This window comes from Mytilus galloprovincialis, chromosome 1, assembly GCF_965363235.1.
Source record: "Mytilus galloprovincialis chromosome 1, xbMytGall1.hap1.1, whole genome shotgun sequence".
Classification (NCBI taxonomy): Eukaryota; Metazoa; Mollusca; class Bivalvia; order Mytilida; family Mytilidae; genus Mytilus; species Mytilus galloprovincialis.
In genome coordinates this window covers 3503762-3526988 of record NC_134838.1, presented here as the reverse complement: position 1 = coordinate 3526988, position 23227 = coordinate 3503762, and the positions used below count along the sequence as shown (strand labels likewise).

The 23227-nt window shown below is 32.7% G+C and overlaps 1 protein-coding gene across 1 annotated transcript; it reads left to right on the top strand.

Moving 5' to 3' along the window:
• The first annotated feature begins 2300 nt into the window (after positions 1-2300).
• On the top strand, positions 2301-16741 carry LOC143063261 (S-methyl-5'-thioadenosine phosphorylase-like). The gene is made up of 9 exons (XM_076235301.1): positions 2301-2447; positions 6382-6468; positions 7376-7434; positions 8224-8391; positions 8746-8848; positions 11050-11202; positions 11689-11775; positions 15138-15260; positions 15989-16741. Exons 1-9 carry the CDS (start codon positions 2430-2432, stop codon positions 16028-16030), a joined length of 840 nt encoding a protein of 279 aa, XP_076091416.1. The 5' UTR covers positions 2301-2429; the 3' UTR covers positions 16031-16741.
• Positions 16742-23227: the final 6486 nt, after the last annotated feature.

Genomic DNA, 23227 nt, shown 5'->3' with positions numbered 1-23227 from the left:
CTTACTCTCAATAATCATGATAATGACGACTTTAGTATGTACACTAAAGAGATTTATCATCTGCCGAACTGATTTTAATAAAGCTAATTACAAACAAGGAACACTGGCCTTTCCTGGATCTTGACTATCTATATCTTTAACGAAATTTATGATAAAAGAGATGATTTTTCATTTCTTATTGTTAATTTACCATTTTAGATGGTGACGTTCCCTTGTCACCATCTTATATATATATGGTGTTCATATATCTTAATTTGTTCGATTCGCTCGTGTATGTAACAACGTATTTGATTTCAACGAAAGAAATTTCTGCAGTATTGAAAAATTATTACACCAGGGTTTTCAAAATCACAAACTAGTCAAAACATTTACTAAATGCTATCAATAGTATAAGGACATCATTCGTAAACAGGGCCGTAACTAGCCTCTTTTAATAGTGAGGCAAAATATATTTGCCGAGCGTAGCGAGGCGAAAAAATTTTGGCGAGAGGTCTGAAGCTCTGAGAAAAATAACGCAAAATCGTGCATTCTGAGCGTTTCCCGGACTTTTTTTTTTACATTGAAACGCAATTAATTTTTAGCTATTTTTTCGACAATATTCTGGCCTCAAAGCTAAAACATAGATTAATTGTAATTTAAGACTTTTAGGTTTCACAGGGACAACATTAAAGTAGACCGATATGTAGGATAAAGCAAAAATCGTAAATCTCATGATCATTAAAACCGGATCTGTCTGTCGATCTGTTGTTGTCTTGTATAGTGCTTAGACTTTTTTTATTATTTTTTTTACTAGATTTAAATATAGTGACAGTGCAGTATTATAATTATACTAGTACTGAAAAGTCGTCACTAAGGAACATCTTGACCTTGTTTTACGGTATTAATGATTCTTTTATTGTTGAAGACCCTCCAGTAACTATCAAGATTAAGAACAAGAATAAAAACTTTGACCATTGATCATTGTATTTGTTTCTATGCATTGACTTTGTGTGAGATTAGGTTCCGTGCACGTTTCTCCATGTTCCTTTATTTTCTGTTAAAGGGTCTGAACTTATTGCAAGTTTAACCCTTCAATGTAAAAGGTCATATTGCAATGCATTGATGTTTTTATAATTTATATAGATGACTTGATACGAGGAAATTAGAGGTTGTCTTACTTTAATTTAAACCATGTCAGCTATCTATTTTTTTTCTACAAAAAAGAGCCAGTTTACTTTGATATCAAGTTCAATTCTCCATGCAGAAACGACATTGTTTTTTGCTGTGTCCAGTATAGCATCGTATATTCTTAAAATATTTTCTCACACAATGTCTGGACATCGGTGGACATGCATTATTGCAAAACCAAACGCTTACAAATGAAAATCAACACTCAAGACTATAGTCATAAAGTAGGACAATAAATGACAAAATAAGACAAACCCGAGACACGGAAGTACAAACAAAAGAAAAACCCGGGACACAGAAGTACAAACAATAGACCATCTACTCCGAAAACTAAAAGTAAAATAGAAACATGGATCACGAAAACATGCAGGGGCAACAACAGATAGTAAAGAAAACGTGCTTCTTGCAAGAGACTTTCAGTGAAAACAATTTGATATGAAGACAATATTTTGTTTCCGTTTTTTTTTTTTTTTTTTTTTTTTTTAAATTTCCAACACGAGGCATTTGCCTCATTTGCCTCAATGTAGTTACGGCCCTGGTAAATATAAACCAAAATGCAGACATATTATACATTCAGGTATTTCACATCCATTATTTTGTGGTAATATTCTTTACAAAGCACAAAAATGTCTGCATTCACCTCAAAAGCTAACCAAACCTTTAAACCAGACTTATTCGGAAAGGATATAGTTACTTGTCAGGTCATTAAGGATTGCATATGTTGGTATTAATATTGATTCACTCATATGGTTTTTGCATTTATTCTAAAACCAGTTGTTGGCATGATAGTCATACGGGTCATGTTCTTCTCATATATTGTATAATGGTATGGTATGATATTTTGTAATATGAAATATAATTTTTTTGATACTAATAAATCGAATTTATAATATATAAAAAAAAGATTTTTTAATATTAGTAAATAAAACCTATTTATTCATAGTAACTTTTTATGTTAAAAAATATTTTTAGACTTTAAAAAATCGAGTTATAATATTAGAAAATAATTTTTGATATAATAAATGATTTATTGATATCAATTAATAGGGAATAAATTCAACAAATGGAAGTTTTAAACGACCTTGACTGACTATACAGCCTTTGCATGGTTATAGGAAAGCATTCGGCAAACTTTGGTAGCTCGGATTAGCGGAATCTGCCGAAGTTCGTAGTTTATTTTTAGTTTCCACAACAAACCGAAAGTAGAAATATCCTGTGGTATCTTAAAATAGCACTTCGATACACCCAATTACACGTGGAAGATGGGGACAAAAGTAAAGGTAGACAATATGAATGCGTTTTATATTTTAGTGGATACATTTCTAATTATTATCTTGGCTTATGTAGAAATGAATGCATTTTTAAGTTAGAATAAATTGTCAGAAAATAAATTTAAGGTTTAAATCTAAATATTAAATTCAAAATGGCTACAAATTAAATTAAATTGTAAAAATGTCACAAAAATGTACTCTTACTCTTAGAAGGGATAAATCTGCAGGGGCAGATTTAGGATTTTTGAAATATTATTATATATTGCAAATGATGTAATAACTCTCATTTTAAATTGTTAATGAGTTTGTGCCAATAAAATATTTGTATTTGTATTTTAATCCTTCCTGTAGCAAAGACATAAACATGTGTGTAGCTACGTTACGTCAAAACGCCCGGGCGTACACTTGAATTTTGAAAATATTTTTTTTTTATCTAAATATAATAAGAAAAAACTGGTCAAAAACACATCAGCCTTGTGCTTCTCTCTTCAATGGATTGTAATTTTCAATAAAAAGGGACTAAATTTACTTTAATCAAATAGTTCATTTCATATATTTGTTCCAATTTTCTGTAAACGTCTGAATCTACTGTGAATTCTGCGTACTTTTCTTATATTTAAAGCAATTCATTATCTGCTGAGATTCAATATATATGCGGTTTGCATTGTTGTCGAGCATGTGACTTATGCTGCAAAAGCGAGACATAGCGTCATCAGCGCAGTCAATATTTAGGTTCCGAATGAGGACAAAGTTTTTTGAATGACTCTCTGTTAAAAAAACTGTTTATGATCAAAAAAGTATCCAGTGCAATATAATAATGCAATTATTTCTTTAATTTCCCCCACATTTTACGGATAAAAGGTATTTCTTTCTGCAATTAATAAGTGGTCAAAGTTTGGGCTTAATTTTTTTTTTATTTCTTAATTACATTAACTACTTGTCTAACCTTCATCGAATTTTATGAAAAGTTGGAAGAAGTTTTTTCTATGATTAATGTCTAAAGCAAAATTTTGAAAGCGTATGTTTTCGTTTATTTTTCTGTTCATTACTGATAGCTGGACTTTTCTTTGCGCAATTAATTGCTCAATTTATAAACCTTCATAAAATGTGATATATATGGGCACACATTAAATTCCAGATCAAGAAAATATAATAAAGAAAATTTTTGATTTTTTTAAAATTCCTGGAAAAGACTGGTAAATTGATTCACTTCTTATGGAAAGAAATCGTGTTCCAGATGTTATATTGCATCTCTAAGAAATATTTTTTTCGTGTTCATTAAAAGATGCTTTTGTCGATTGTATGCTCACTCACGACTTTAAACAATTTGAAAGTAATATTGGTTTGAAGTTTTCTCTACAACCAATGTCCGTTAGCTTCCAATTAACACAATGAATAAGTTCTCAAAATTAAACATAAAAATATACCATTTAGATTCAAAAGTATGTAACTATCAATGATTTTTTACTGACAGGAATGGTATGTCATTCTCGATAACTCGATCGCTTTCGGGGGCTCCGTCCCCTTGGACCCACTACCAGCAGGGGGGTTGGCATTGAGTGGTTTGTCACCCCCTCAGACCCCTCGCCAAAGTTCGGGCGTAGACGTGAATATGACCCAGCTACGCCACTGCTAAAAGACCAGTTTTTAATTATTTATTTGTACATATGTCCTACAAGGCGTTAATTTTAAAACTAATGAAGTTAAACCAGTACAGAAAATAGAGACCCTTACAATGATCCTTTTTGGGATTTATAAAAAAATGTAAAAGCTACTATACTATGTGAATAAACCCATGCATGCTCTAAATCCAATAAAATTTGTTTGCACATGTGTATATTGACCACTGCTGTTATTCTGTAAACATTTAATTTTCACCCCTTTTTTCTCTAATCTTCAAAAATTAGACCATGCATTTCTCTAATCTTCATATTTTATTGCCCGTTATTCTCTAATCTTCATATTTTAAGGGCATTATTCTTTAATCATTTAACCCCATCCAAACCCTCATGCATTTAATATATTTGATTAACTTAAAACACTTCCAACCTCTTAAATGTCAGATGCACATGTTGTTACTATAATTCCTTTATTATGACTGTAACGTGTTGCCGCATAGATGCCAACCATTACGATTTTTCCGTAGTTTTTCCGATTTTGCGATTAAAACTACGCTATTACGGTCAAAGTCGAATAGTTACGGATTCCCAATCATCGCCGTTCAATTTTGTAAAACGCGGATTTTTATCATTACTTTTCCGTCCTGGTCCGGTATTTAGAAAACGCCAATGTAATGCTTCCGGTTTCTCGGGAGTTATCAACCTATTGTGGGGTAACTAACTGACTTCCGAAGAGGCAAACTTGCATTTTATGAAGTAGCTTTCCCCCTTTCTCTTCTTCTCCTTGACAAAACGAAAATGTACGAGTAGAGAACATCTGAACAATTAATGAATGGAATGCTACTACAGACAACATGTTAAACGACAAATTTTTGTGCACATCACTTTGCAACCACTCGTCAGTAATTTTTATTGGTAAATGCACGTTTATGAATGATTACTGAAAACTTGTCAAAAATACGGAAAATTTGATAGTTTGTTACTGATTGTGTCAAAAGGGGTTGGCATCTATGTGTTGGCAGTTGCAATTCGAAATTGACATATTTGACCTAGATACGACAACTGTTCATGCTTGCTGTTCAAAACTCCACCCTCTGAAAAATCACATTGCCAGTCGTTTGCTTGTTTACAAACAAAAAAGGGAGGTTCATGAAAGAGCCTACACAAACAATCTACACTTGTACACATCGGACATAAAAATTACCTTAATTGTTCTAATCAGAATCGAAATAATTGATACAAGCTATACTTTATTGTAGTTTTAACATGGTGTAATAGTGACATTTTAGTGTTCTTGTGATGTTTGTGAATATAATTTTATATACCGTATGTGTTTTATTTTATGAAATAAAAGTATTTAAAAAAATTAAAATAATTTATTGTAAAACCATTGCTATAAAAATAATAAAAGTCAGAAAATAAATAATAAAAAGATAGCAGTTAAATCTTTTAATAAATTGTTTCAATCATTTAATTAAAGTGTTGGAATTTATTGTATAGAATCTAGCTGGTCTCTTTATATAATGGGAAGTACCTTTACATTATTATGCAAATGAGTTTAGTCCGGGTAGATTTCCCGCTAGTCATGCATGCTTGATTATTGTTTTCATTTTACGAGTAGATAGTTATCTAGTTAGTTCACTGCTGAAAGTTGACAGGGTTGGATGTTTCATTGTATTGAAGATTTGTCCAAAGTCATGTGGTTGTTATAGTTGAAAATATCAGTGAATGCACATCCTTGACACACAAGTATGAGTGGTCAGTGAGCCTAAAATCTATAATTTTGGGAGTTTATTTCAATAATGATATTGTTTTATCGCTTGGGCAAAAATAATCACAAATATAATGCCTACCCATGTTAAAATTACAATAAAGTATAGCTTGCATCAATTATTTCTTAAACATTATTTTTTGGAAAGAGTGGAACTTGTTGGTGTTAAATTTTCTGTCAGAAGTCAAATGAAAGTAGTTGTTGATTATGGTGTCCCTCAAAGTTTAAGTCCAATTAATTAATGACTAACCAAAACATGTTACTAATCATGCTAATAAATTAATGCAAGACTTTTTGTTGATGATTATTAATTATACAGAGATGTAAACGACAGATCCTATATAGTATATTAAGGACTGTAAAGCAGTTCAATATATTTTATTGCATGGGAATTTGGTAACAAGGTTGCATATAATATAAAAGAAGGTCAAAATCACATACATTTTATGTCTGAGTGTCTCTTTGTGTTTATAGATTCTGAATCTATAGAATTTACCTCTCTTGTGATTACATAGATTACAATTATATTTGCACTGTTTTGATATAATTACAGATAGGCATCATTGGAGGATCTGGGTTATCTAAACCAGATATATTAAAAGGGGGAGAGGAAAAGGAAGTCAACACACCTTTTGGAAAGGTAAGATGTTTGACCTGTATGAGTTTCTCCTTTCAATTTCATAACTGTACAAATTTATAAGTAACACAGTGTTCATCATCATCATCATCGTCATGTCATTATTACCAAATTTGATTTGTCTACACGATATCAAAAAGATGTGATGTGATTGCCAATGAGACCACTCTTGGCAAGAGACCAAATGACACAGAAATTAACAATTATTGAGCAAAGCCCATAATGCATAGTCAGCTATAAAAGGCCCCTAAATGATAGATGTAAATCAATTCAAATGAAGAAAAGTAATGGCCTAATTGGTGTACAAAAAAATTAGCGAGAAACAAATATCATGAATATGTAACACATCACCAAATGACAACCACTGAATTACAGGCTCCTGACTTAGGACAGGCTATCACTGATGGGTCATTATGTAGAGATCACTGATGAGTCTTATGTTGATGAATCACCTGTCTGGCATATTAAATTATAAGCCTGGTACCTTTGATAACTATTTACACCACTAGGTCGATGCCACTGCTGGTGGACGTTTCATCCCCGAGGGTATCACCAGCCCAGTTGTCAGCTCTTTTGTGTTCACATGAATATCAATTATATGGTCAATTTTTTTTTTTTAAATTTCCTGTGTACAAAAGTATGAATTTATCGAAATACTAAGGATTTTCTTATCCCAGTCATAGATTACCTTAGCCCTATTTGGCACAACTTTTTGGAATGTTGGATCCCCAATGCTCTTCAACTTAAACAATAGTTTTATAGTCTTTTTTTGTGTACCTATTAAATCAATAATAATCACCTATAATGTTAGTAAAACATTTATTATGTATTTGTTTAGCCATCTGATGCTTTAATATGGGGTGAGATAGAGCATTAATGATAATAGAATATTTATTATATATTGTTTTAGCCATCTGATGCTTTGATATGTGGTGAGATAGAGGGAGTACCTTGTGTTTTATTATCCAGGTAAGCATAATTTGTTAGGTCAATGTCAGTTACCTGGGAGAACAAAGCTGAAGGACTACTTTCAGTTTTACATACAGGCCCTTGCTAACTACAAAAATCAGTTAGACTTTTTAGCTTACCTACCTTTAAAATGAGCAAAACTGTTGAGTAAGCTTTCAAAGGTACTTTGATGTCAAAATGTGATACAATTCAAAATAGAAAACTAGTAACAAGACGTAAACTTATGATAAGACATTGATGCCAACCAATGAAAACCACTGGACTACTGGCACCTGACTTGGGATAGGATCATAAGCAATGATCAGGAATCAAACGTGTTTGTCAGTATTGCTTCCTGTCTCTGTAATACAGAGATTAATTTGAAGTAATATATAGATCAGTGGTGGATTCAAAACTTTTTATGAGGTGGGGCCCACTGATTGCAATAAAAGGGGGCCAGCTACAATCATGCTTCAATGATTCCGTATATATATATAATCAACCATGAAAAAAGGAGGGGAATGGGGCCCTCCCCATGGAATCCCCTTTGTAGATCATGTTTACCCTTACTAAGATATCAAATAGTTCAGCTCTAAAATATTCTGAATAAAGATCTCATAAATAGTCATGACTGGCTACTGAAAATTAAATGCAAAACATGGTCACTTGGATCATATTTTAGTTTTTAAATTTACAAAGCATTTTTGAATTGATTTTATTTATAAACATGTACAAATTACCAAAAACAATGCTGCTGTATTCATGCTTTAAAGGTTTTTATCATGAAAATTGTTTTCTTTTATATTATAGACATGGCAGAGGACACACAATTATGCCGACCAACGTAAACTTCCGGGCCAATATCTGGGCTATGAAGGAATTGGGCTGTACTCATTTATTAGTAACGACAGCATGTGGATCATTACAAGAAGGCATGCACCCTGGGGATATTGTAGTTATTGATCAGTTCATTGATAGGTAAAACATTCAGAAACAGAATTCCTTTCAAAGTTAATATAAAGATTAGCAATTTTGATCTAATTCACATTTTAAGGTTTGTAAAAGGAGAAGGTATGATAAATTATACTTTTGTTAGAATTCAAACATTTCATCATTTTTTTTATAAGTAATTAAATAAAACAGTTATTTTTATACTTTCATATCTGACAGAATATCAGTAATAAAATGTATTTCAAATTTGCTTTTAGACTTTTATAACTTCTTGTATTCAAGGAATAATTGCTTAAACTGCTGATATTGCCTCATTTTGTGGTCTCACACTTTGTTGACTTTGTTATGTTCTAAATTAAAGATATTAATTATTTTATTTAGAACACAGAAAAGAATTCAGACCTTTTTTGATGGAGAACCCCTCTCACCTTTAGGTATATGTCACATGTCAATGGCTGACCCTTTCTGTTCTAGGACAAGTAAGGTAAGAACAAATAGCTGTAATGAAAGAAAATGTAACTTTGTATATAGATATAACAAGATGTGATATAATTGCCAATGAGACAACTCTCCATCCAAGTCACAGTTTGTAAAAGTAAACCATTATGGGTCAAAGTAACGTCTTCAACACAGAGCTTTGGCTCACACCAAACAGCAAGCTATAAAGGGCCCCAATAATGACGTGTAAAACCATTCAAATAGGAAAACCAACAGTCTAATCTATATAAAAAAAGAGAAACAAGAAACACTTATGAACCACATCAACAATTGACAACTATTGGACATCAGATTCCTCGCTTAAGACAGGTGCAAACAAGTGCAGCAGGTTTGAACATTTTAATAGGTACCAAACCTTCACCCTTATCTGAAGCAATAGTGTAACATCACAACATAGAAAGACACACCATAAAATATCAATTGAAATTGCTAAACTCAAATAAAAGACAAGTGTTTGTATGAGTTAAGTGTTTGTATAACCAATTTTATCTGTATTTAAAATTCGTCGGTAAAAAATTTAAATGCTAATCAAGACTTATAGTCAGCCTTTATCCTGTTGTTATGCTCAATTGAAAACATTTTCAAAATCCTCTCTCCTGAAAACACCAGGTGTTTTCATAGTTCTGCACCTTCGCTAGCATAGATGCCAACCATTACGATTTTTCCGTAGTTTTTCCGATTTTGCGATTAAAACTACGCTATTACGGTCAAAGTCGAATAGTTACGGATTCCCAATCATCGCCGTTCAATTTTGTAAAACGCGGATTTTTATCATTACTTTTCCGTCCTGGTCCGGTATTTAGAAAACGCCAATGTAATGCTTCCGGTTTCTCGGGAGTTATCAACCTATTGTGGGGTAACTAACTGACTTCCGAAGAGGCAAACTTGCATTTTATGAAGTAGCTTTCCCCCTTTCTCTTCTTCTCCTTGACAAAACGAAAATGTACGAGTAGAGAACATCTGAACAATTAATGAATGGAATGCTACTACAGACAACATGTTAAACGACAAATTTTTGTGCACATCGCTTTGCAACCACTCGTCAGTAATTTTTATTGGTAAATGCACGTTTATGAATGATTACTGAAAACTTGTCAAAAATACGGAAAATTTGATAGTTTGTTACTGATTGTGTCAAAAGGGGTTGGCATCTATGCGCTAGTTAAGGGTTATGATCCACTCCCTTTCTCACAACAACCCTTGGCAGATTAGACCAAAGTTTGTGATAACAATGTTGCTTCATCTATGGGTTGATTAAAGTCATTGAGAATACATTATACTTGACCAATGGTAGCACTTGAACACTTTAATGTGGGGGTGAAAACATGGTAGCGTCTAGAGTTTACAAACTTAAGCAGGAAACAATTATATACGTTTACATTCCAACATTTGTGCAAGAAACATACACAGGAACTTCTATTAGTTGATTAAAAACATTTAAATTGTCACTAAATAGCATGGTACGTTTAGGAGGGTAATGATTGGTTGCACAATCAGCAAGTGACAATTGTTTACCTACATTTTATACATTTACCGGTACACGTTCATGTTATAAGCAGTTTTTTTATTGGATGCAGCCAGTTACCTCTGCAACCAATGAAAATCATTATCTCATGGATCCAAAATTTCCTCTTAAGGTGGTACCTAACACTACAGGGAGATAACTCTGTAAAATCAGCTAAATGTTTTATATTACGTTGTGTCGTTGATCAAAATTTGTGTTTGTCAAATTGCTAAATAACTAGTGTAATTTTTGGATAAATTGGTTGGTTCAAATATTTTGAATTTTTTTATATTTTTGTCAAAGGGTCAAAGTAAATACTTTGTCAAATATATATGAAAATTAAACGAACCAAATTAATTTTAGTGAAGGTGTTGGGTACCACCTTAATCCGCCAAGGGTGGAGGGGAGGGGAGTGGATAGAAGATTATAATTTTTGTTGCACATTAGAAATCATTGGGTTTTGGCAAAATTGAAAATCATTCAATATTTCTTTTACACTTTGAAAGTGTTGCATTCGTTACATAATTTTTTTATTTTTGTTTTATTTTTATTTTATGCCACACTTAGTCTTTTTTTCTCTAAAAGAGCTCCGATATGATTCATCCAAACATTGCATTTATTTGTTTGATTTTCTTTACATTTATACTTAAAGAGCACTTTAATTCATTTATATACATTTACAGATGTTGTATGAAAGTGGGAAGAATTTAGGTTTATCTGTAAGAGAAACTGGTACCATGTTAACCATAGAAGGTCCCAGATTTTCATCGAGAGCTGAAAGTAAATTATTTAATTCCTGGGGAGCACATTGTATTAACATGACAACAGTACCGGAGGTAAGCATGTGTCTTTTGTGTGGGCGTTTTGTGGGTGAGAAATTTTAAGAAATTCTTAATTATTTTTTAAAAATTTTTAAAATTGATATGTTCATATCCATAATTCAAATATAATTTTGGCATAGTTAATAAAATACTGTTGATAAAATGAAATACATTTTTATGATAATAAAAATTGGAAGTTATTTACAGGTTTCAATTGGATGCATAATGACCAAGACACGATTTGATTTTTTAAGGTATTTTGATAAAGTATTGAAAATGTGGATATTTTTCACCATTACAATGCATACACTTTTTGGATAGGGGTAAAATTTGTGCATCAATTGGTCAGTGCATCCTGTAAATTTTAAATTCTTGATTTGGTGTAAGAGATATAGTAAAAATAGACAAACTCAGCCCTGCACAAAAACTTACAGGTTCAATATCTTACTTACATCTGACAATACATAGTTCAATAATATGAAGTCCCCTTTGATATTTTAGGTGATACTTGCAAAAGAAGTTGGTCTTTGCTATGGTGCCTTGGCATTGGTAACAGACTATGACAGTTGGAGGGAAGGAGAAGAAGGGGTAAGGACATCAACATAACAATATCAAACATGATTGGGTAAAATGTCTACCATGGAGTTAAGAAGAAAAATAAAGAAACTGAAGAAGGCCAATGGCTGAATGTCTTAAATAATGGTTTATTACTACAATAATGTAATATATTTTCCCTAATGGAATTTTTGAAATAAGAAAAAATAAAATTAAACAGTCAACATAAACACATCCTTACAGCAAACTTGAACCATATAGATAGAAAACATAAATTAAATGTTCATTTTTACATACCTGCCAACTTTCACGATTTAGGCGTGTACTACACGATTTTGACCCTTTGTCACGATTGCACGATCGTGTTCCTGAAAAACCCTCTAAAACACGATTTGGTGAAAATTTACACGAAAAATATTGTTGTTCCCGATTTTGAACTGTGTCCAATGGAGGAAAATCGTGTTCAGCCAATCAAATTGTGCGTTTCTCATGATCAAATTAATCAGCCAATCAAAAACGTTTTCTCTCAAGATTGTTTTAACATGCTAGATATTGAACTTGTGTTGTATTCCTCTGTTTGTTGGTCAGAATTGTAAAAACCTGAACATGGCAAATGATTTTTCAACTGCAAGGAGGTTCTTACACTGAATAAGAATAAAAGCATGGCTGATTGACAAACTTCAATGATGCAGTACTACCATGAATATAATAAATAGTAGTTTATTCACTAATTTATTGACATTACATGTACACTTACTGTAACATAATTTTATTTATGTATTCAATCATTTAAAGGATAATGTACTCTTCATTATTTTCCACATGGAACCCCCCCCCCCCCCCCACATCAACATGAGGAATCCCTTAAATGAGGGACAACCCTTAGTCAAGGGGTCACTCTTGTAAAAATTAAATAGGAAAATGTAGATTTGTTAACTTAAAAATGGGAAATTCTGACATTATATTTGGAACAGCTTTTCTAAATGAAGAGTCCTATTATTTTGAATAATAAAGAAGATATAAGGCCAAGAGCATATCAAAATTCTTGGACATGTGTTGACCATATAATACCAGATAGACAATGATAGATCATAAGATGTACAGTTCTTTGGGAAAAGTTTCTTCAAATAATATGAATGCTCATTTGTACTTAAAAAGTGGTTTTTAATGTCCTAACATTGAGGGGGGATCCCTATGTGTTGTTCCCAACCTGATAAAAGTCCTTCTTTGTGTATAATTTTAAATTGGAAAAGTCAACAACTATTTAGTATCCTTACACATGAAAATAATTCCTGGTCTTACAGCTACATGTTCATATTTTCTGCTGATATAATAACTAGAATCATGCAAATAAACTTAAAAAAAGGGATGTAAGCTCATCTTACAAATCATGCAAAAATGACACTTTTTCGCGCAAAATAAGCGTCGCAAAGAATTTTAAACTTTGAAATTGTTGTCGCGCGCTAAAACCCCCATGGGCATTTTCAAAAGTTGGCAGGTATGATTTTTAGCTCACCTGGCCCAGTGAGCTTTTCTCATCACTTTGCGTCTGGTGTCCGGCGTCGTCGTCCGTCGTCGTCATCGTTAGCTTTTACAAAAATCTTCTTCTCTGAAACTACTGGGCCAAACTAAACCAAACTTGGCTACAATCATCATTGGGGTATCTAGTTTAAAAAATGTGTGGCGTGACCTGGCCAACCAGCCAAGATGGCCGCCATGGCTAAAAATAGAACATAGGGGTAAAATGTAGTTTTTGGCTTATACAACGTAACTCTGAAACCAAAGCATTTAGAGCAAATCTGACATGGGGTAAAATTCAAGTCAAGATCTATCTGCACTGAAATTTTCAGACGAATTGGACAACCCGTTGTTGGGTTGCTGCCCTGGATTTGGCAATTTTAAGGAAATTGTACCATTTTGGGCTATTATTTTGAATATTATTATAGATAGAGATAAACTGTAAACAGCAATAATGTTCAGCAAAGTAAGAGTTACAAATAAGTCAACATGACCGAAATGGTCAGTTGACTCCTTAAGGAGTAATTGCTCTTTATAGTCAATTTTTAACCATTTTTCGTAAATCTTAATAATCTATTACAAAAATCTTCTCCTCTGAAACTGCTGGGCCAAATTAATCCAAACTTGGCCACAATCATCTTTAGGGTATCTAGTTTAAAAAATGTGAGGAGTGACCCAGCCAACCAATCAAGATGGCCACCATGGCTAAAAATAAAACATAGGGGTGAAATGTAAATTTTGGCTTATATCTATGAAACCAAAGCATTTAGAGCAAATCTGACAGGGGTTAAATTGTTAATCAGGTCAAGATCTATCTGCCCTGAAATTTTCAGACAAATCGGAGAACCTGTTGTTGGGTTGCTGCCCCCGAATTAGTAATTTTATGGAAATTTTGCAGATTTTGGTTATTATCTTAAATATTATTATAGATAGAGATAAACTGTAAACAGCAATAATGCTCAGCAAAATAAGATCTACAAATAAGTCAACATGACCAAAATTGTCAATTGACCCCTTAAGGAGTTATTGCCCTTTATAGTCAATTGTTAACCATTTTCATAAATTTTTAATTTTTGTAAATTTTTAGGATATATTTTCCACTGTAATTATTGGGCCAAGTTCATTATAGATAGAGATAATTGTAGTACAAGAATGTTCGGTAAAGAAAGATCTACAAACACATTACCATCACCAAAACACCATTTTGTCATGAATTTATCTGTGTCCATTGTTAATATGCACATAGACCAAGGTGAGCGACACAGGCTCTTGAGAGCCTCTAGTTTAATTTCTTACCAATTGAAGACATTTCTGTAGCAGTAACATGTCATTTGAGCAGAAATATTTGTGAGGCAAGATTTTTGAGAAATCTTAATTAAACATGATTTTCTAAAATGTTCATACCCTGCTTTCAAAAGTAAAAGTTTTTATTTCAGGTCTGTGCATCAATTGTCTGTCAGTCCAAAATCCAGTATAAAGATTGGTCTTCGGTTGTTTACTATTAAATTAAATATTAACTTTAAGCATTGGACACTTGTTTACTATGTTTTGAAATATCTGAAAATAGGGGTTTGATCCAGAATTATAGTTCATAAATAGGGTCTTGATTAAGAATTGGAGTTAAAAATAAATACCAGGTAGGGTTTTGTTCCAGGAGTTCATTAAACTGTGTTACATGTGATAGTGCAAGATGGGAAATGGTGTCTCTGGACATGCATTCTGTTCCTTCATACCTCTACTTAACCAATCAACTATATGTTAAGAAATTTAAAAGTAAATTCTGAAATGAATGCATGCATGTCTAGATAGAAATGTATTATATGCATTTGCCTTTTTATATGCATTGACTATTTTCCATTTAATTTTTACTATTTTAGGTCAATGTAGAAAATATTATGAAGATATTTAAACAGAACTCCTCAAATGCACTGAAAGTTTTACTTGATGTAATACCTAAGATAGCAAAGGAAGACTGGACCAAGACATTGGAGGACTACAAGGTATGTTTATATGTTAAGGAACAAAAGCAATGGAGTTACTGATAGGGTGACATAACATCTCACCTATAGACCTCAAAATCTGTTATTGATTAGGTGACATGACATTAGCTTTAACCACACCATTCAGGCCACATACTATCTATTTTTAGCTCTGATGATTTCCCTGATATGTTTTATGTTCGAAAGCTCAAACAAAGATTTCACATTCCTACATCAAGTAAAACTGACAGAAGGAATGAAACTAAATAAAAACTTCAAACTTTAGGTCTATAATTAACTCTACACATGTTGAAAGGTTCAATAGTAAAATTGTAATTGAAAATATTTGAGGGGCAATGAAAAACCATAGGTTAAAGATTGAGTTACACAAAGTCCAACCATACAGGGGAGTGGGGTGAATTCACATTCCCCCAAAAGATCAGTTATTCCTGCTTTACTATTGACACCCGCAGTGTTACTCCTCTTAAAATATTTACGATGTCTTATAGAATAGCAGATTGGTGAATTTCACTTTCCTTACCCTTAATATGACCAAATTAAAATATCATAAGTTATATTTTATCTATTTATTAGATGACATTTGTATATACTAGTGAATCACTGTGAAATAATTAGATATAATTATATGTATATATACAGTATACTGGTTGGTGGTTGCTTAGTTGTAATCCATGTAAAATTCACCACATAAATTGTAAATTCAATGGGATGTATATTTTTTCTTTCAGAATGCTGTGACGATGAACACCTTGCTGCCTCATAGTTATTAACTTGGATATTTACGCAATATTTTACTTTTATACTGTTAACCTGGAGCTTCAACGCATAGAATACATGAACATTTGTATTACAATCTAATCAACAAAATTAAATTTCTGCTATCAAGTACAAGAAAAGAGCAGGGGTAGAAAATTTAATTTTAATTAGATTGTCTGCTTAATTTTGTATTATAGATGATTTTATTTCTCTGAATCAATGTGTTCTGCATATATTGTAGTTATGAACTTTTAGTCTTCATTATGTCAATTTGACATGGATTTGTTATGTCATAAATGTTTAAAATTCAGATTCATTTTTGAAAAGATTTTATTTAAATTTATGTATGTGATAAGTTAGTTGTTCATTTCTGTGTAATTTTAGTCTCTTCTGGAGAGTTGTTTCATTGGCAATCATACCACATCTTTTTTTAATATAGTGTTGGAAACTCAACTGTAATTTCAGTATAAGGTGAAATTAGAAATTATGCAAATTCTACTGGTGTAAACAGTGAGTTGTATATTGTGACAAGCTATTGATATTAAAGTTTTTTTTTTATATTTGTCAACTGAACCATTACCAAAAATTTAAACAATTACACGTAAATTTCATTCTAAATGACAAATGTGGTATATTTAATAAATAGAAATCGTGCATTTTTTTTATGATTATATTTATATGTGCTACATTTATCTTTTGGTTTTCAATAAAAAATTTAATCATTGTGCTGCTAGTTGTTTTGAATAATAACCATTTCTTATGCTTAAATCCCTAAATATGGTTGAAAATAAATCTCTCTTTCAACTCCTTATTTGAGTTAGTGCCCTTTAATGATAATTTTTACCAATTTTCTTTAGTTTTGCCTTATATGATTAAAATTTTAATTTATAAATGGACACTTTAAATCACAAAAATGTCGTGACCAACTTACAAGTGCCAATATAATTAGTAGACTCACTATTTATTGGAGTGATTGCCTTGTAATTGAAGATTTTGTTTACCATCTTTTGTGTTTGAGTAAAAACTAAAGAAGATAGAAACTATTAAAACAGGCTAAATGATCAGTAATACTAGATCAACAAAGCAGTAATTCTATTCTCGTTTACAATGTTGGAGTGTTCTTTGTTAAATTTATATATATATATAATATGCACATAGACCAAGGTGAACAGCACACTCTTTAGGGCCTCTAGTTTGTTAAAATTATAAATATACCAAGAAAAACTGTTAAACAACAGAAAAGATCAGAAAGACAAGATCTGCAAATAAATGTCCACTCCTGAAGTACCTAAACTGGATGCCCCTTTTTATTTGGGGATCAAGACTTTATGATTAAACATAAGAATAAGGAGTTTGTGGTTTGATTGACAACAAAATAAATATCCACCAGAGTCCAACTGAGGTGGGTATAATAAAGGTCACTGTATGGTCATCATCATAGAGTTAAAGACTTATAGTAGTAAATAAAGGTCACTGTATGGTCATCATCATAGAGTTAAAGACTTATAGTAGTAAATAAAGGTCACTGTATGGTCATCATCACAGAGTTAAAGACTTATAGTAGTAAATAAAGGTCACTGTATGGTCATCATCACAGAGTTAAAGACTTATAGTAGTAAATAAAGGTCACTGTATGGTCATCATCACAGAGTTAAAGACTTATAGTAGTAAATAAAGGTCACTGTATGGTCATCATCACAGAGTTAAAGACTTATAGTAGTAAATAAAGGTCACTGTATGGTCATCATCACAGAGTTAAAGACTTATAGTAGTAAATAAAGGTCACTGTATGGTCATCATCACAGAGTTAAAGACTTATAGTAGTAAATAAAGGTCACTGTATGGTCATCATCACAGAGTTATAGACTTATAGTAGTAAATAAAGGTCACTGTATGGTCATCATCACAGAGTTAAAGACTTATAGTAGTAAATAAAGGTCACTGTATGGTCATCATCACAGAGTTATAGACTTATAGTAGTAAATAAAGGTCACTGTATGGTCATCATCACAGAGTTAAAGACTTATAGTAGTAAATAAAGGTCACTGTATGGTCATCATCACAGAGTTAAAGACTTATAGTAGTAAATAAAGGTCACTGTATGGTCATCATCACAGAGTTAAAGACTTATAGTAGTAAATAAAGGTCACTGTATGGTCATCATCATAGAGTTAAAGACTTATAGTAGTAAATAAAGGTCACTGTATGGTCATCATCACAGAGTTAAAGACATATAGTAGTAAATAAAGGTCACTGTATGGTCATCATCATAGAGTTAAAGACTTATAGTAGTAAATAAAGGTCACTGTATGGTCATCATCATAGAGTTAAAGACTTATAGTAGTAAATAAAGGTCACTGTATGGTCATCATCACAGAGTTAAAGACTTATAGTAGTCAATAAAGGTCACTGTATGGTCATCATCACAGAGTTAAAGACTTATAGTAGTAAATAAAGGTCACTGTATGGTCATCATCATAGAGTTAAAGACTTATAGTAGTAAATAAAGGTCACTGTATGGTCATCATCACAGAGTTAAAGACATATAGTAGTAAATAAAGGTCACTGTATGGTCATCATCATAGAGTTAAAGACTTATAGTAGTAAATAAAGGTCACTGTATGGTCATCATCATAGAGTTAAAGACTTATAGTAGTAAATAAAGGTCACTGTATGGTCATCATCATAGAGTTAAAGACTTATAGTAGTAAATAAAGGTCACTGTATGGTCATCATCATAGAGTTAAAGACTTATAGTAGTAAATAAAGGTCACTGTATGGTCATCATCATAGAGTTAAAGACTTATAGTAGTAAATAAAGGTCACTGTATGGTCATCATCACAGAGTTAAAGACATAACTTATAGTAAATAAAGGTCACTGTATGGTCATCATCACAGAGTTAAAGACTTATAGTAGTAAATAAAGGTCACTGTATGGTCATCATCACAGAGTTAAAGACATAACTTATAGTAAATAAAGGTCACTGTATGGTCATCATCACAGAGTTAAAGACTTATAGTAGTAAATAAAGGTCACTGTATGGTCATCATCACAGAGTTAAAGACTTGTAGTAGTAAACAAAGGTCACTGTATGGTCATCATCACAGAGTTAAAGACTTATAGTAGTAAATAAAGGTCACTGTATGGTCATCATCATAGAGTTAAAGACTTATAGTAGTAAATAAAGGTCACTGTATGGTCATCATCATAGAGTTAAAGACTTATAGTAGTAAATAAAGGTCACTGTATGGTCATCATCACAGAGTTAAAGACTAATAGTAGTAAATAAAGGTCACTGTATGGTCATCATCACAGAGTTAAAGACTAATAGTAGTAAATAAAGGTCACTGTATGGTCATCATCATAGAGTTAAAGACTTATAGTAGTAAATAAAGGTCACTGTATGGTCATCATCACAGAGTTAAAGACTTATAGTAGTAAATAAAGGTCACTGTATGGTCATCATCACAGAGTTAAAGACTTATAGTAGTAAATAAAGGTCACTGTATGGTCATCATCACAGAGTTAAAGACTTATAGTAGTAAATAAAGGTCACTGTATGGTCATCATCACAGAGTTAAAGACTTATAGTAGTAAATAAAGGTCACTGTATGGTCATCATCACAGAGTTAAAGACTTATAGTAGTAAATAAAGGTCACTGTATGGTCATCATCACAGAGTTAAAGACTTATAGTAGTAAATAAAGGTCACTGTATGGTCATCATCATAGAGTTAAAGACTTATAGTAGTAAATAAAGGTCACTGTATGGTCATCATCATAGAGTTAAAGACTTATAGTAGTAAATAAAGGTCACTGTATGGTCATCATCACAGAGTTAAAGACTTATAGTAGTAAATAAAGGTCACTGTATGGTCATCATCACAGAGTTAAAGACTTATAGTAGTAAATAAAGGTCACTGTATGGTCATCATCACAGAGTTAAAGACTTATAGTAGTAAATAAAGGTCACTGTATGGTCATCATCACAGAGTTAAAGACTTATAGTAGTAAATAAAGGTCACTGTATGGTCATCATCACAGAGTTAAAGACTTATAGTAGTAAATAAAGGTCACTGTATGGTCATCATCATAGAGTTAAAGACTTATAGTAGTAAATAAAGGTCACTGTATGGTCATCATCATAGAGTTAAAGACTTATAGTAGTAAATAAAGGTCACTGTATGGTCATCATCACAGAGTTAAAGACTTATAGTAGTAAATAAAGGTCACTGTATGGTCATCATCACAGAGTTAAAGACTTATAGTAGTAAATAAAGGTCACTGTATGGTCATCATCATAGAGTTAAAGACTTATAGTAGTAAATAAAGGTCACTGTATGGTCATCATCATAGAGTTAAAGACTTATAGTAGTAAATAAAGGTCACTGTATGGTCATCATCACAGAGTTAAATACTTATAGTAGTAAATAAAGGTCACTGTATGGTCATCATCACAGAGTTAAAGACTTATAGTAGTAAATAAAGGTCACTGTATGGTCATCATCACAGAGTTAAAGACTTATAGTAGTAAATAAAGGTCACTGTATGGTCATCATCATAGAGTTAAAGACTTATAGTAGTAAATAAAGGTCACTGTATGGTCATCATCATAGAGTTAAAGACATAACTTATAGTTGGCTATAAAAGGTTTCGTGTTGACAGAATTGAAACTATTCAAATGAGAGAACTATTAGCCTGATTTATGCAATGAGAAATCTGACAGACAGCAACCAAATAAAACCACTAAATTGTACACCCCTGTCTTTGAACAGACACAAAAAAGCGAGTTTTAGTTGGTTGAGATGTGTGTGTTTTCAGTTTTGGCTGCTGGATCCCAATTATTGTCCCATTAACCTGTTATGTTTGTTTGAGTTGCCCACCCAATTATGTCAATCATAAGAAACTATAAACAACTGTCATACATGTCATACTCAAAACTCAAAAAAGGCCTGTATCAAGTCGGGATTATCAGATATTTATCACTTGTTCCCTTGGTTGAAAACTAAATTTTGTTATAAATTTTTTTCTGAACTTCCTTTTGAACTTACCTTGGAGTAAAGTATTTTTTTATACTTTTTTATAACATGCTCACATTATCTCAAACTTATGAATATCTGATTCCTAGGTGCTTAAAATTGATTCTAATACAGTATAACCATGCTGACATGAAGCTCGACACCTAATTTCCTTATTTATAGACATATAGCAGAATACCTACCCCCTCCTTCCAGTGTTATTTGTGAATACCCCCTCCTACCAGTGTTATTTGTGAATACCCCTCCTTCCAGTGTTATTTGTGTATACCTCCTCCTTCCAGTGTTATTTGTGAATACCCCTCCTTCCAGTGTTATTTGTGAATACCCCTCCATCCAGTGTTATTTGTGAATACCCCCTCCTACCAGTGTTATTTGTGAATACCCCCTCCTACCAGTATTATTTGTGAATACCCCTCCTTCCAGTGTTATTTGTGAATACCCCTCCTTCCAGGGTTATTTGTGAATACCCCCTCCTACCAGTGTTATTTGTGAATACCCCTCCTTCCAGTGTTATTTGTGTATACCTCCTCCTTCCAGTGTTATTTGTGAATACCCCTCCTTCCAGTGTTATTTGTGAATACCCCTCCTTCCAGGGTTATTTGTGAATACCCCCTCCTACCAGTGTTATTTGTGAATACCCCCTCCTTCCAGGGTTATTTGTGAATACCCCCTCCTTCCAGGGTTATTTGTGAATACCCCTCCTTCCAGTGTTATTTGTGAATACCCCTCCATCCAGTGTTATTTGTGAATACCCCCTCCTACCAGTGTTATTTGTGAATACGCCCTCCTACCAGGGTTATTTGTGAATACCCCCTCCTACCAGTGTTATTTGTGAATACCCCTCCTTCCAGTGTTATTTGTGTATACCTCCTCCTTCCAGTGTTATTTGTGAATACCCCTCCTTCCAGTATTATTTGTGAATACCCCTCCTTCCAGTGTTATTTGTGAATACCCCTCCTTCCAGGGTTATTTGTGAATACCCCCTCCTACCAGTGTTATTTGTGAATACCCCTCCTTCCAGTGTTATTTGTGTATACCTCCTCCTTCCAGTGTTATTTGTGAATACCCCTCCTTCCAGTGTTATTTGTGAATACCCCTCCTTCCAGGGTTATTTGTGTATACCTCCTCCTACCAGGGTTATTTGTGAATACCCCCTCCTACCAGTGTTATTTGTGAATACCCCCTCCTTCCAGTGTTATTTGTGTATACCTCCTCCTTCCAGTGTTATTTGTGAATACCCCTCCTTCCAGTGTTATTTGTGAATACCCCTCCTTCCAGGGTTATTTGTGAATACCCCCTCCTACCAGTGTTATTTGTGAATACCCCTCTTTCCAGTGTTATTTGTATAATATTTTGACGTTTGATTAATAGAGAGCCACTTATAGCTTACTTTTACTTTACCAGTCTATAAATATTGATTTTGTTATCAGTAAATTAAAAGCTAACTAAATATTACTAACTAGTATGTTATATACATATACATATTCATGGATCTACAATCTGTCGATACCTGTAATTTGGCATTGCACAAGGATATGTTTTTCTTTGGGTGTTTATGACGTCTTTACATTAAATCCATTGGATGTTGGATGTGTACGGATTGATAGTTTAGTCTTAGATGCATGATTTTTTAATTAGTTGTTAGTGGCTTTGAGCTAGCTGTCAGATAACTGCGAGTACCCTCAGATCTGTTCATTGTGTCTTTTTGTGTGGGGATGTATAAGTACCCAGCCACATCCACTTGTATGTTTGTCAATCTGATGAGTTAAACCTTTTTCACTGATTTTTATAGTTTGTTCTTATGTTGTACTGTTCAAGGAACAACAGTACTGTAGTTGAAGAGTTGCCACCGTCAATTGTAGATTTGATGGTCGCAAATGCAGTTTTACTGGCGACGCGTAGCCTGTACCTGTACGCTTCAAATTCGGATAAAATTACATTTAAACGACGAATTCAAGGTAGGTGTTGTTTTATTTTCGATTATATAGTAGTAATCGAATATTTGTTGATTCAATCAATTCAAAATGGCAGTTCCCTCCTTAGTTATGCCTGGTCAACTGTGGATATGACGGCAACTTTTAGCCAATGAAAAAAATTGTTACATCCAAATTGCATTAGAATATACCACTGTCCCAGGTTAGGGGAGGGTTGGGATCCCGCTAACATGTTTA

Coding starts and splice junctions, on each gene's coding strand:
- LOC143063261 (XM_076235301.1), top strand. Junction 11,203..11,688: donor ACATGACAACAGTACCGGAG/GTAAGCATGTGT, acceptor TTGATATTTTAG/GTGATACTTGCAAAAGAAGT. Junction 11,776..15,137: donor GGAGGGAAGGAGAAGAAGGG/GTAAGGACATCA, acceptor TTACTATTTTAG/GTCAATGTAGAAAATATTAT.